We start from the raw sequence: 15593 nt of genomic DNA, 5'->3' as shown, positions 1-15593 counted from the left end.
GATATTGAGTCATGTTTGATTAGGTAAAATAAATATTTGTTTAACGTATCATGTGGATCGAAGAATGTGTGAGGGAGAAATAGCGTTAACAATTATTTAAGGGGACTAAACCCGACAAATTTAGCCATGTCTGTGAATACTGAAGTATTAGTTTTCTTAGTTGCTATTAAACAAAATAATGAATAACCAGTAATTAATTGTCTAATTAGTTTAAAAATTTTTTATTGATTCGTGTCTTGTCAATGTCAATGAATAATTGTGGAAAGTTTCAACTTGATCCGAGAATGGGTGTTAGAGAAATAACGTGTACACACTTTTTACCAGACAGACAGACAGACTGAGTTGATATAAGCTTTGTAAAAATGCTTTTTTTTTGTCAGACATTGTGGTATCTCAAGTTAAGAGCTTCTATTTAGACTAACCTCCATAATCGATAATTCTATGACCATAAGTCTGTGGCTAAGACATTGTCTAAAAATACAACCATTTCTTTTTTTCCTGTGTCAAAACGCTGCAGAATGGGGGACGGGTCGTTATGGGTTGTGCGTGACTCAAGGTCATCATAGGTATACCCCACCTCCAACAACTCCCAACTAATGTGTATTTTTTTCTCCATCCTTAACACACACGCGCGCACACACACACACACACACACACGCGCAAGTGTGTTAGTTGTAAAATGGGGAAACGCAATTAATACTTTTCCTTTCTCTTCTTGTTAATCAATAGTTTTGTCATTTTTTGCCTCTGTTACTATATTCACACATTAGGGCAACAGAAGGAGCTTGAGATGGGGGGGCGAGAGAGAGGGAGGGGGGGGGGGTCGCGGTCACAGTTGAGTGGAACTTTCTGCTGGTATCGATCGGACACAAAAACTACGCGAGGTTTAGAACAAAAGGCTCAACAGAAAGAAATGAACCAGCTAGAGCAGGTGTTCTCAGCCTATGAGTCGCGACCCCTTGGTGGGGGGTCGATGACGATTTGCCAAGGGTCGCCTAAGACCATCAAAAATATGGATTGTATTTTGTCTATTCTTCTATTGCTGTGGATGTGTGTGTGTGGGGGGGGGGGTCGCGGAAGAGAGGGGATTGTAAAAAAAAGGGGTTGTGAAGCATAAAAGGTTGAGAACCGCTGGGCTAGAGAGTGCAGTCTGCTGGAAATGTTTGAATTTCAAAGGATGGGGGTTCGAGAGTAAGGTCGAACATGGGTAAACAGTGCATTGTTCTAAGAAGGGTGAACAAAAAACAAAAAAAAGCGCCGATGACGTAATAGGCACGCGCATCGCCCGCTCGGCACATGGCGGTCTGAGTCAGTTGCATTCGAGAGTAAGGTGAGCTGTTGTTTTCTAGCTTTCGGGGGCCAGCTTCGGGAAAATCCGGTGAAAGTCGTCACATGGCGAGCTTAGTGTTTGATACTTGTCATGTGACTGGATAGATCCTTGACGGGGTACGAAATACATGGCGCGCTGGTTTTAAGACCTTTTTGAATTCTATGGATTGTGTGTTTTAATATTGTGGATCTGTGGATTCGCCGGTGCACTGTGAATTAAATATACGGTGATTATTTGTGAGCTATAATAGTGAAAGGAAAATGGGCCTAATTTTATTGTTTAGTAATTAATTTAATTCATTTTTAGAAAAATTATTCAATTATAACAATGAACAAGATTAGGATCAAAACTTAACCACGAACACTAACCGACACATTTCAAAATGTAACGTTTCCAATCTGTCGCTTATCTTACTTTTTTTGTTTTAATTGTAAGACTGAATTTGATTGGTCGAGTTCGTGACCTCGTGGGTAAGATATATTTAGATCTTGTCTTTACATGTAATACAGTTTTCCTGGCTGATTCAGGGAGCCCGTTCCATGCTCTTGTGGTACTACGAAAGAAGGGGGCAAGGGGCGCTTGAACTAATTTGTCCAAATATATGATTAGATCTTGTCTTTACATGTAATACAGTTTTTTCTGGCCGATTCAGGCAACCCGTTCCATGCTCTTGTAGCACTAGGAAAGAAGGAGCGCTTGATCTAAAATTTGTCCAAAGATAAGCTTTGTTTTTAAAAAGTATTCAGATTCTATTGCTTGTTCTGTGTGTGTTTCTGAGTACATAGACCAAGGTAAACATCCATACACACGACTTTATAGACAATGTCAAAAATATTTGACAATTTCAGAAAAAGAGATTTAAAAAAACAGAGTAGGACAGACAGGAGAGAGAGAGAGAGAGAGGGAGAGAGAGAGAGTGAGGGAGGGAGAGAGAGAGAGAGTGAGGGAGAGAGAGAGAGAGTGAGGGAGAGTGAGAGAGAGTGAGGGAGAGTGAGAGATAGAGTGAGGGAGAGTGAGAGAGAGAGTGAGGGAGAGAGAGAGAGAGAGAGTGAGAGAGAGAGAGTGAGGGAGAGTGAGAGAGAGAGTGAGGGAGAGTGAGAGAGAGAGAGTGAGGGAGGGTGAGAGAGAGAGAGTGAGGGAGAGAGAGAGAGAGTGAGGGAGTGAGGGAGAGTGAGAGAGAGAGAGAGTGAGGGAGAGTGAGAGAGAGAGAGAGAAAGAGAGAGAGAGAGAGAACAGATGGGTTTAGGGGGGTCTAGACTTACCAAAACATTTGTAGAAATAATACAAAGCCATTACATTTTAGCACAGATCTACTACGTGAGGCAGAGGCGGTGAGAGGACGTGGGGGGGATCGGGGGGAGACAGTCATTGATTTTCCTCACAAATGCCGTTTCTACAGTGCGTGCCACGCAGGTTCCAGTTTTTTGTACAGTTTTTATTTTTTTATGTGCTCTGTTTCATGGCACAGGAAGCTGGCATCAAGTGCGCAGGAAATGCTATAAATAGAAAACGGGTTTTGCACGTCATACGTCACCAGGGTGATGACGATGTCGGGTGTTGGAGGGTAAATTTGAACGGAACTGGTTTTTTTTTTTTTTGGTTAGAGCTCTGAGACTACTTGTAGGCGGATTCTGATTCTCATATTGGAACTATGGATTGTTTGAACAAGGTTGCAGAATTTCTTCTTTTGTGATTTGAGGACTAGCGAAATAAGTGTTTGATATTTCTGTTGACTACTACTCGGCCATTGCTTCCGAAATCGACTTTACAGAATGTCTTCATCGACTTCGAGCCGAAGGTCTAGTTTTGTGTTCAACTTTCGACCTTTGGCTAGACTTTCAAAACTATTATACAAGGTAAGGTTTTGGTTTCGATACAAATCTGTAACAGCATATTAACTTTAAAAAAAGGCTATTCCCAAAATAATTTCTGTGAAAACATGTCTTATGTATTAGTTAATGGTACTCTCAAAGTCCTCTGGTTATGCTGTAACTGGAAATATATGAAATTACCAAAAGGATCTCTTTAATAAAAACACACACAGGTTGGACTTAGAATGTCTTAGATCAGTTAGATATTAGTCCGGAGCTTATATCACGTGACCAGGCAGTCCAGTTATCTTTTACAAGTAAAATGACACTATTCACACACACACACACACCTTCATCCGTGACATATACTATCACGCTGAATATTAAAATGTTAAAATGGCGTCTGTTTAACAATGAAATAATTTCCTTATAGATAAACGTCTTTCTTGACATTACGGACAGATTGCACATTTATCACTCGAGAGACAACATTTTAATGCAATTTTCACATACGAAATGTTTATCTGATGATCAAATCCAAGCTACACTAGTTGGTCAATGTCACACGGTCACTATGACCAATGTCGTCAGTAAAAGGTCACGGGATCTCTTCGAAAGTTCGTGTCATTTTTAAATGTTTTGTGTGTGGTTTGAATCAAATTCGTTGTTGTTATTTTTTTACAAAGCTTTATCCCTCTATCTGTCTGTCTGAGTGGTAAAGGGTGCGTACACGGTGTCGCTCTAACGTCTAATCTCGGATTAAGCTGAAATTTTGCACTACTATTGTGGATGATTCCGTCCGAGATTCTCCAAAACTCAGTCAATGTATATGTATTTCTAATCCACGTTTTAAATTAGGTTTGGGAAATTTTGAAATATTTTGTTGCTCTTTTTATTTCTTAAACGTTTTTTCTCGGCTCCAAATTTTCAGAATTTCCCCAGCGTTGCTTTTAGAGTTACTTGTGTGTGTGTGTATGTGTGTTGGCATGAACGTGCTTTTGCGCTGGCCACTCGTGAAGTATTAAGTAATTACAACTTTAAAACTAAGATCTGGGTCCGTGACCAATGTTTGTCAAAAGCCCGTCTGAAGTGGGTCAGCATGTGACTTTGTCATCACGAGTGTCATTCTACGGGGAAAAAAATGTATTTTTTTTTTAAACTTTTTTTTTTTACATTAATAGAATTGGGAAAATCAGTTGACTAACAATAACTAACAACAAGTGATCTAGATTTAAGTTGTTTCCCCTGTTTTCCAATTTCATCTATTTTTAAATTGACTGAAAAAGTGTTTTGTACACATACTTGTACTCACAAAGACACACACACACACATAAAGACACACAGGGCCGAATTTAAGGGAGGGCTGCAGCCCCGGGACTCAACTAGAAAGGGACTTCCACAAAAGATATATATATATATATATATCGGAATTTCAACGTGTCAGAAACTTTTAAGTATTTTGTATCTTCACATTCATAACGCTAGCACGTCGGCTGGTAACAATGTTGTGAAGTGTCCACTTGTGGCATGCTGGTAATATATGAATACAGCTCCGGAATTACAGCAGTGCGTCTTCTAATGGCTTTACCCTCCATAATCTCAAACATATACACCTTTTTAAAAACTTAAATATGCTTATTAAATGTTTAAAAAAAAACAATGGGAAAACAATCTCACATGACAAAACAAAAGTGTGGATCTTTATTAAAGCTTTCGAACAAGTGTATAGGCACCTCCACCAAAATTCTGCCCCGGGGGCCTCAGCATACCTAAATTCGGCCCTGTACACACACACACACACACAAACTGTGTATGATTAGGTTTCTAGATTGAATAAATATTAGGTACCGTGTACAAGAAAAAAAAAACAATAAAATAAGACCATATAGGCGCCATATCGTTACCAACGTGTTTAGCTATAGAACTATTTAAACATCTATCTACAATCCTACCTAGTACTCTCCCCCCCCCCCCCCATTTCCACTAACATAGCAATCGTTGTTGCCAATCAATCTGTCTACCTACATTGCTATATGATGGGCTAGATCACGTGGTGAAAGTAATTTTTTTTATTACAGACTTAAAAGAACATGAAACAATCTAGAAACCCCTTAAGTATTTCATTTCTCGAAATTAATCTTTTAAAATGAAACCTCGCTTGTAATTGTCCAGGTTTAAAATCATTTCGTTTTACATACAATTAATTATTGTTTTGTTGTTTTTTTAATGCATAACTTATCGCATTGTTCGGTATTCATGAAAGCGCCACCAATTTCAGACCCATTTCAAACAATGTTTCATCTGAAATAAATAATTGCCTCCTGGTACGAGCTGAAAGTTCAGCTTCCAGGAATCTAAGTTGTTGTTTTTGTTTTCCTGTTGGTCAAAATAAATGATTTCCTAAAATATTTATGGTTGGAAGAGACTTTTTGTTTTCTTGAGTAGAGAAACGGACAAATATTGGGAAAGATGGCAGGGAGGGGGGGGGGGGTCAGAAGAGCTGCCATTTCCTTTTTGTGACCTAGTCTAGTGCTTGCCCCGCCGTACAAATTATTACGCAATATGTGGAAACTCACACTCGTATGAGTCATGTCTCTCAGAAACGGGTCGGAGTACTGACTCTTTAAAGTGCAGTCCTATTGAGTATGTGCCCTTCTTGTTAATATCCAACTCTGAGGTACTAAGTGTGTGGTACCAAGTGTGTGTGTGTGTGTTCCGATGTTGGTTGTATGGGTGTGTATGTGTATCTACATTTAAGCCCGTGTGTTTGAAAGCTCTAAAACTTGAGAAGTTTCTAGCACAAACAATCGATTTTTTTTTTTTTTGGGGGGGGGGGGGTCATTAAATATTTACTGACAGCTTTTCTGGAGTGTTGAAAATGACAGGAGACGTGGCGTACAGAACAAGAGACAAGAAGACACAGAGAGGTGGGGTGAGAGACAGAGAGACAAGAGAAGGAAGGAGAGACAGAGAGATGGGAGAATGAAGGAGAGGCAGAGAGTTGAGAATAGTAGAGACGCCAGAAGAAAAAGGAAAGATGGTATACTACCGTACTTCTAAATACTGTATAACCTTCACAAACATCTACTAAAAATGCGAAAGTGGAAATCTATTTTTAATCGCCCTACACCCAATTATTTTTTTATTACTTTTATTATAGTTAGTTTATTTTATCTTATAAATTTCAGACATTCCTTCATAACAGAATATAAGTACGTCCTACGCGTTCCCACGTGTTAGTCTAGTCATTAATTTTCTGTGCTATAACGGCATCAGGGGAAAAGGAGCACTTGCAAGAATTCGTTCTTGCATATGGAATAAGAAATGTGCCTTTTACTTGGTTTCTTTATGAGCAAATGTATTACGGCTGCTTAACTTTTTTTTTTACAAGGCTTATAGCAACTCATTCTGTCTGTCAGTCTGTCTGTCTCTGGTTAAAAAGAAAAGTTTGTGCACGATAAGATTAAAGATAATGTAAAAAAAAAAATAATAATTATAAAATAATAAAACCCACTCATCAGAGTTTTTTTTTTAATTTTCCCATTCCTATAACAGGGCATTTCCCACCCATTCTTCGCATTGGTCAAGGCCAAGGTCACTTCTGCTAGAGCCCATTACGAAATGTTATTGGTCAAGTTTCTGAATTCTTTCCCACCTTTTTCCCCCCTCTTGAACGACAACTTCCCGTGGCCAAACTTACGAAATCCTAAATAACAATTCTTTATGTTTTGTTTTGTTTTTACAACAATGGCATAAACAGAGCACCGTACTATTTTAGACCGTTCATGTCAAATATCCCATGCAAGCTCTACGGGGCTAAAAACTGGATAATATTGAATACTCTCGAGTGGTTAAAAAAAAAAAAGGAAAGAGAATCGGACCGAGGGGGAGGGGGGGGGGGGCTCAAGTCCTCGCTGGAAAGACCAAAACATTGCAAAGATTGAAAGATAACTCCAGCAGTTTGTTGAAAAATAGATTCAAAGGGGAGATAACATAAGCATCATCAAACAAATATCGAACGTGTATTTAACGTGTGAAGAATTTTTTTTTTTAAATCTCTTGTATTGATCTCTGAATATCAGTTGCTTTTTATTTTTCTTTCGATATAACAGTTTGGTTATCGCTTCAACTGATGAATAAATATGGCTGTTTAAAATTGTATTCTTTTTTTTAGCGAAACAAAACACCGGCTAAGCCATGGATTAGTGCTAAAAAAATATTTGAAATAATTTTATCACACTTTTTTTTTTTACATATAAAGTTACAATATTTTCGTAAAAATATTTGTTTCCTGTGAAAATAAAATTCTTATTTTAAGATAACATCCGGTTCGATGACTCTTAAATGAGCAGAAGATAGAACAAATTGCACGGAATTGTTTCCCTTGTTTTGTGATTACGTCATTGGACCCCGACTTTGTTTTTCAAGGTTGTGTAAACAGTGTCCTGATCACATAAGCTCCTGTAGGCTAATGTTGAACCATAGTCGTATCTGATTAGGCTGTGCGTGCGGGGGGTGGGGGGTGATGTTGGTGTGCCAAAACCTGATTTCAAAGTAAAAAAAAAAAATAATTTCAAAAGGTATAGAGGCTTTGCATAGGAACGCTAGTGCGTACTATAAATTGATTGATCTCCATATATCAAAATATTTTAATTTACACTATTTACATTGTGATGAATGGAAATAATTCAATTAATAGTTTCTTAAGGGGACAAAGGCAATATTATCACAGAAAGAAGTTAAGAAAAATTAAAAGCTTATTTTATTATTATTATGTTAGAAATGAACGAGTAATCATTCTCTGGCGCTGCCAGGGTCGAGTTTCGCTAAAGAGAAACAAAATTCATCGTGGTCCCTTTAACAGTTTCCACTGAGAAATTTTCTGGTGATGTGGCAGGTCTGCAGCAGTACCGTATTATTATTATTATTATTATTTTACATCCTCAAAAATGTTTTTATGTTGTTATTCTTCTTTGCAGTCGTCCAGAAGCCAACCCGCCATTGGTGTCAAGCAGACAGCGAAACAAAGGGTAAGTAACTCTTGTTGAATTAAAAAAAAAACTAATTTGTTTCACATTCGGAAATATTAATTAAAAAAAAAAGAGTGTCTTTTAAATCTAAATATGGTCTCATATTATCTAATTGATCGATCTCATTATTAAAAGTATTTGAAAAGCTGTCTCATTCCCGTGTATAATTTCGTTTTTCCCGCCTTAAAAAGAAAGATCCAATAAGACAGTGATGCCCAGCCTAATTCGACCTGCGGGCCATTTTAATTTCCAACTCTCGTGTCGCGGGCCACATGACCGAAAAGATCCAAAAAAAAAAAAACGTAATGAAATGGAACTAAAACAATTTTATTAGAAACCCGTGGATCTAGCACTTACAGTGAGATAGATGTTTGAAGTTTATCTTCTTTTCTACCCTTCAGAAAAATGGCTTCATTTCTTTACTTAAAATCATTTTCTTATCATCTCTTTTTGGCAAATATTCAATCCTTCAATCTCTAGGCAAAGTTTAACAATATTTTTTTCGCGACTCAAATCAAGAATGGTGCCATATTTGATTTTTTTTTTTTTTTTTTAAACAGCCACTTTTTTCTTTACAAATTAAATACATTGGCTTATTATTGTGTTCCACAAAAAAGTAAAGATCCGTTCACTTTTCCTGTTAGATTATACATCTAGTCCCATTTCATAAACACAATGTTAAAGGTCATGGTAGCAATCTATCAGAGAAAATGTTAGGGCGCAATCGTATGTAAAAATAACTTTATCAACCCTTTGGATAGGGGATTTTCTACACTTTGTGCCGTCGTTTCGGCGGGCCGGATGGAACCACTTCGCGGGCCGGATCTGGCCCGCGGGCCGTATTTTGGGCATCATTGCAATAAGACATTACTGATTTGCCTTCGACATGCCTTGCTTATTTTAGTTTCGGAATTTCAAATATCGTTACAAATATTCAAGTATTCTGCAACCTGTTTGGAGATGAACATAAGTATCTTTCATTTCATTATGCCTTACGCAAACATGATGGGGCAGACAAAAGTATACGAACAAATAAAAAAAAAAACATACATTATTATAAAAACCCATAGAAACGCATATCATTTATCAGTTTCTACTAATTATTAAATTGCACGTTCGACATAGTCAAAAAGATGAAGCGGGAACTGATCAAAACAAATAAACCAAACTTCAAGTTAAAAAAAACTGAATCACATTTAAAGTTAATTTTCGCACATGTATGGCTGGTTAGCTAAGTTGATAGAGCGTCGTGCCATAACGTGGATGTCGTGGGTTCGAACCCCAAACTTTTTTCCTCTATCAAGATTCCTTTCTTAGACTGCTATTACCCAGTTTCTTCTACAAAATAATACCCAGTGATTGGTTTTAGGATATTAACTATTACATTGTCGGTCTTTTGGTTTCCTTCAACATACAATTTAAAGTACTGGTCAGTTGTTTTTCTCTGGTCATTGGCCATTTTTATGACCTCCTGGCAAAGTCTATAACAACCCCCCCGGGAGCGGCACAACGTGTGGGTGATTGTCAGACACAATAATGTATAATTGTCATGAAATGTTTGCCCATTCCTAACTTGACGACTTCGTCTCCAGCGTCCGGCGTGTCCAGTAGGTCGATGGCTTGAACTGTAGTAGAAAGAGAGAAAGAGAAAAAAAAAAGAGGAAGAGGGTGTAATTGTATAATAGTGTTCACTGGCGGAAGAATTGATCACTGACCAAGACTGGCCTTGCTTTTTTTTTTCTGTCTACATCCTCCCCTCCCCCCTGTGCTACTGGGAGTGGAGGGAGGGGCATGTCTAGTTGGGACCACTTCAATGAAGGGTAAACAATGGATATAATTGCTCGGCGCAGGGGCGGCAGCGGTTCAATTGGAGTACAGGCGGGGGGGGGGGGAGTAACGAAAATGGGTGGGTATGCTCTGTATCTGGTCAGACCAAGCTCAGGAGGACAATGTGTTGTGAGGGGTGCTGTGTCGGGATGAAAATAGGAAATACAAATACCCGGGGAGCAGATCGATATCTAGGCTGTCCAGTCATATGACTGACCACTAGAGTCCGGGTTGTAATCTTGACGCGTTTGGTTTCTAACATGTCTGAACATTGAGATGACGAGAGAGAGAGAAAGAGAGGAGCACTCTGTGACAATAAACAGTTTATCACAGGCCATCATAACACTCTTTGATCAAAACAATAATAATGTCATCCGTATGTCTTTTTGCTATTAAGTATTATTGTCAATACTGTTCCTATATTCAAACACAAAATGTCTATTTTAAAATTATTCAATGTTAACTTAATACTTATATCATTATGTCTATACTAGACCTCGTGTTATGTCTTTAATTTATCACTTCAATATGGGAAGCGTGGTCGAGAGGCTAAGTACGCTTGGCTTGGCTACCTATGATGGGGGCTCGAGGTTCGACACCCGACTCGAGCAGAGTTGTGTTTACTGAGCGCCTAAAGGCAGCACGGAAAACCTTCTCCCAGATACCCCCTCCCCACTGGTCCACAAATGAGATTGGACCATAGCGCTCTGAGCATGCTATAAGCATGAAGGGAACGCTCTGAGCGTGCTATAAGCATAAAAGTAGCGCTATATAGAAACCATAAAATTTAATTTTTACTATAGCACGTCTTGGAAGACTTCTCTCTCTTCTGAATGACTCTCTGCTTTCTTGTCTCCGTCTTGTTCTTTTGTCTTCTTCCTCTTTCTCATGTTTGAGCGTTCAGAGGACTTGACCAACATACGGGATGACCTTCGCAGTGGTTTCCAAATCAGGCAGCGCTCCATACAGTTTTCTTTCCATAGGGGCGTTTTTTTGGGGCCAGTGTTTTGTTCTTATCTCTAAATAAAGAATTTTTCATTCTCATTGCGTACAGTTTTGGTGGTCTGTAAGAATACAATAGGCTGGCGCGTAGAAATTTGTAAAAATCGGGAATTTCTTCATATATGTGACGGTAGATTAAAAACATGACGCGGGTTAGTTAGGACCTGCTTGGAGACGGAACTAACGGACACGAGTTGTTTTCAGACTATTTAGAAAGTACATGAGTTTCAGCTCAGAAAGAAAAACGTACAATCCGAAAAACGGCCAGCAAAAGCCACCTTAACCTGCGCTATCTGTGGACGGGAGTGCCTCTCCAAAATAGGGCTCCACAGCCACATGAGGAAGTGTGCTCTGAGATGAACCATAGTCGTTCTACGTCTGAAGGAGGCCAATAATAGTAAGAGTTAAGTCGTCTTCTTTTAGACTTAGAGACATCGGGCTGTGCCCTTCTGCGTGTGACTAAATTGTCAAAATGTACAGGCAGTCGGTCTTCGTCACCTTTGTTTTTGGTTGTTACTGCGTAAGTGAGATGTGTATATATATTAGACTTAACTCTTTGTCTCCTAACTGACGATACCAACGTTGATTCCACCAGAATGTGGTAAATAATTACGGAAAGAAAGAGTTAATTCAACACGGTCTGGACCAGAGCTCATCAACGACTCAACATCACCAGCTTGGAGCAGGACGTTATAATATCGTGGCTCGTCTTTTCTTATAAATTACAGACGTCTCTAAAATTTACAAATAATTTCCTTTTATGAAGTCGTTGGTTTTTCTGTCTGATTCGGGCGAACAGTTCCATGCTTTATTTGCACTAGGATAAAAAATTAGAACTTATATAGATTTGTCTTAGCATAGAGGATAAGAAATTAGTTTATGTCGTCAATACCAATTTATTTTTGAAATTCTACTTTTGAAACAATTCTGAAAAAAAATTAGATTCCATTAAACCAGCGAAAATGCGGGTCCTCGTAGGCAGAGGTCAACTGAACAATGACATCAAATTGTCATGTGACCTGCCTTCACTGACCACCTTGTTAATCCACGCTTGTGGATAGCCGGGAGTTGAGAGAGAGCAAATAAATAATGAAAACAGAGAGGTGGGGATAGAGGGGGGAGAGCGAAAGGAGATAAATATGTTTAATTATCTTGGATGTCGCCTCGTAACGAGCCTGTATTTGCTGAGATTTTAAAAAACCCAGATTGATTGGGGAATGAAACTGCGTGAAGATTCTAATCCCGATTGTTTTACTTAGACTTGTTCTTTCGATCAGGAGTTGTCACTCTCCTTAAAGTATACAAGAGTTATCTCGCTTTGGATAAAAGAAAAACAAAGTTATCGCTCTTCGTCATGTTGTGTTGTTTTCCGGTGTCGACTGTGAAAGTCTACGTTCAGTCAGAGGTAGGTTTAGAATTAGATTTTTAATTAGCACAAATCATTTAGATTTGTATTGAAAAGTGGTTTCTGGTAGAACTCTTTGTATACAGATCTATATGTAATGGCTGATTTATTTCTGGGTTGTTGGGTTTTTTTAATGCCCAGTTATGTAAGGTGAAAATATCGCAATATTGCATCATTATTTTTTTTTCGTAAGGATCAGATTATAAACTCTTTTTTATGGTACACACAACAGATGTTGTGATTGCAACATTTTCTTCTTTATTTCTTACTCTATCTGTCTGTCTGTCTGTCTGTCTCTCTCTGTGTCTCGTTCACTATCTGATTCTTTTCAAACTCTTATACTTTCTTACTATTGTTACTCTCTTTCTCTCCCTCTCTCCCTCTCACTCTCTCACACACACAATTTCTCTGTATCTCTATTTCTGAAACACTTATTTCTTTTTCTCCCCATTTCTCTCTCTCTCTGTCTCTCTCTCTGTCTCTCTCTCTGTCTCTCTCTCTCTGTCTCTCTCTCCCTGTCTCTCTCTCTATATATCTGTCTCTCTCTCTGTCTCTCTCTCTCTCTGTGTCTCTCTCTCTGTCTCTCTCTCTCTGCCTCTCTCTGTCTCTCTCTCTATCTGTCTCTCTCTCTATCTGTCTCTCTCTCTGCCTCTCTCTCTCTCTGTCTCTCTCTCTATCTGTCTCTCTCTCTGTCTGTCTCTCTATCTCTCTGTCTCTCTCTCTATCTGTCTCTCTCTCTATCTGTCTCTCTCTCTATCTGTCTCTCTCTATCTGTCTCTCTCTCTGTCTCTCTCTCTATCTGTCTCTCTCTCTGTCTCTCTCTATCTGTCTCTCCCTCTATCTGTCTCTCTCTCTGTCTCTCTCTGTCTCTCTCTCTATCTGTCTCTCTATCTGTCTCTCTCTCTGTCTCTCTCTGTCTCACTCTCTGACTTGTCCATCTCGTCTTACCATGACGGTCAAGAGGCTCCAGAAGGTCATGGTGTCACTGATAAGATTTTTCTGGACGCTGTCCATCATCTTCGACTGACCCTCACACCCGATCAATATGATGCCCAGTCATGATCAAATAACATCATCTCGTCTCCTCCCTTGAGGGGATACAAAATACTTGGGATGTCTCTGGGATGCCTATGTGATGTTTCTGTGATGTCTATGTGATGTTTCAGTGATTTCTCTGTGATGTTTCAGTGATTTCTCTGTGATGTTTCAGTGATGCCTCAGTGATGTCTCTGTGATGTTTCAGTCATGTCTCAGTGATGTCTCTGAAGTTTCAGTCATGTCTCTGTGATATTTCAGTAATGTCTCTGTGATATTTCAGAGATGTCTCTGTGATGTTTCAGTGATGCCTCTGTGATGTTTCAGTGATGTTTCAGTGATGTCTCTGTGATGTTTCAGTCATGTCTCAGTGATGTCTCTGTCATGTTTCAGTGATGTCTCTGTGATATTTCAGTAATGTCTCTGTGATGTTTCAGTGATGTCTCTGTGATGTTTCAGTTATGTCTCTGTGATGTTTTAGTGATGTCTCTGTGATGTTTCAGTGATGCCTCTGTGATGTTTCAGTGATGTCTCTGTGATGTTTCAGTGATGTCTCTGTGATGTTTCAGCGATGCCTCTGTGATGTTTCAGTGATGCCTCTGTGATGTTTCAGTGATGTCTCTGTGATGTTTCAGTGATGTCTCTGTGATGTTTCAGTGATGTCTCTGTGATGTTTCAGTTATGTCTCTGTGATGTTTCAGCGATGTCTGTTGTTGTGATCCCGACTAGAACTTTACATTTTTTTTGTTGGGGGTGGGGGGGGGTGAAGGGGATGTGTGAAAAGCCGAAGGGGCGGGAGTGGTCATTTAGTGATGAATAAAATTAATAAATTTAATTGCTTATAATATTACTTACAAACTAATTTATTGACCAACAATAAAAATGACCATAACGAGGACACGTAGCAACTGTCCCTGGTGTGACATCACAAAGTTGAGAAATGCCAAGAAACAGGCCTAATCATTAAAATGGAAATAGCTCCCGAAAGGTATACAAGGGAAATAATCCATTTTATTCAGAATTTCTGCTACATTTAGATATTCTAATTGTTACTCCCCTTGTATCAACTCAAAAATCTAGGGCTAGAACGTGCTGCTTTACTTCTTTAAGTGCACGCGCTGCGGCTCCCTATTATTTTATGCTAATATTCAGTTCTTATGCCACATTCCCTTAATGTCAGTCTTGACTTCTCTCCCCTCGCAACCTGACATTTCCGCGCATTTTATTCCCCCTAGTTTAAACGACATATCAATATTTCAAGTCCATATGCTTGACAGAGAGGCATCAAATCTGCATTTCTAGCACATGCACATGCCATATCCACACCCCACCCCACTTTTTTTTTTCTTCCCTTGGGAATAAGGAGGTTGGAGAGTATAAATATGGATTGATGGCGTCATTACATTATACATCTGGAACTGAAAACCTTTAGCCTCTAACCCCCCGACCCGTCCCAAGTGTATTGCAAATCAAATGTTGTTTTTTGTCTCTCTTTCTTTATTTGCTTTCTTGTTAAGAGAGCTGATCTACGTTCCGTCGAGCCATGTTATAGCCCAGCGGTTCTCAACCTTTTTTGCTCAGCGACCCCTTTTTACAATCCCCCACTCTGCCGTGACCCCCCCCCCTTCCCCACACACATACAGCAAAAGAAGAATAGTAAAAAACAATCCATATTTTCGATGGTCTTAGGCGACCCCTGGCAAATCGTCAATCGACCCACAAGGGGGTCGCGACCCACAGGTTGAGAACCCCTATAATATCGAGAGATGGATTTTTTTTTTTGGGCAGGGGGGAGCGAGTTTTTGTATCAATCTTCCTCGTTCTCTGTTCGAGTAGGCTACTACCTCCCTCCACCCTTTCCACCAGGCTCTACTCCTCATGCAATCGCCATAGATAGTCATTACGTGTGACCTCAATCCTTCGCTCGATTTCCAAACTCAATTGGCGGTCTTGTCACGTGACTAGAGTTCCGCGCCATCTATGTTAAGAAACTCGTCTGCTCACAGAAATGCCAAAGTCCAAGCAGGAGTAACACTCTCTCTCTCTAGCTATATTGAAAGAGTCCCTTTCATTTTTATGTGTCTCTACAGACACCCTTCACCTTCATCACCGTTGGGGCACTACATGTGATCTGACAACTGTCTTTCTCCATT

General features: G+C 39.3%; 1 protein-coding gene across 2 annotated transcripts in view; it reads left to right on the top strand.

Annotated features, from left to right (window-relative positions):
- The window catches only part of LOC106054506 (ras-GEF domain-containing family member 1B-like), a 116040-nt gene that overhangs the window by 47435 nt on the left and 53012 nt on the right, over positions 1-15593 (top strand). For both annotated transcript variants that reach the window (XM_056018724.1, XM_056018725.1), the window contains exon 6: positions 8121-8171. In XM_056018724.1, coding sequence (XP_055874699.1) covers positions 8121-8171 — 51 coding nt within the window. The remainder of the gene's footprint in view (positions 1-8120; positions 8172-15593) is intronic.

Source organism: Biomphalaria glabrata, chromosome 2 (genome assembly GCF_947242115.1).
Source record: "Biomphalaria glabrata chromosome 2, xgBioGlab47.1, whole genome shotgun sequence".
Lineage (NCBI taxonomy): Eukaryota > Metazoa > Mollusca > Gastropoda > Planorbidae > Biomphalaria > Biomphalaria glabrata.
This window is presented reverse-complemented; position numbering and strand designations above follow the sequence as displayed.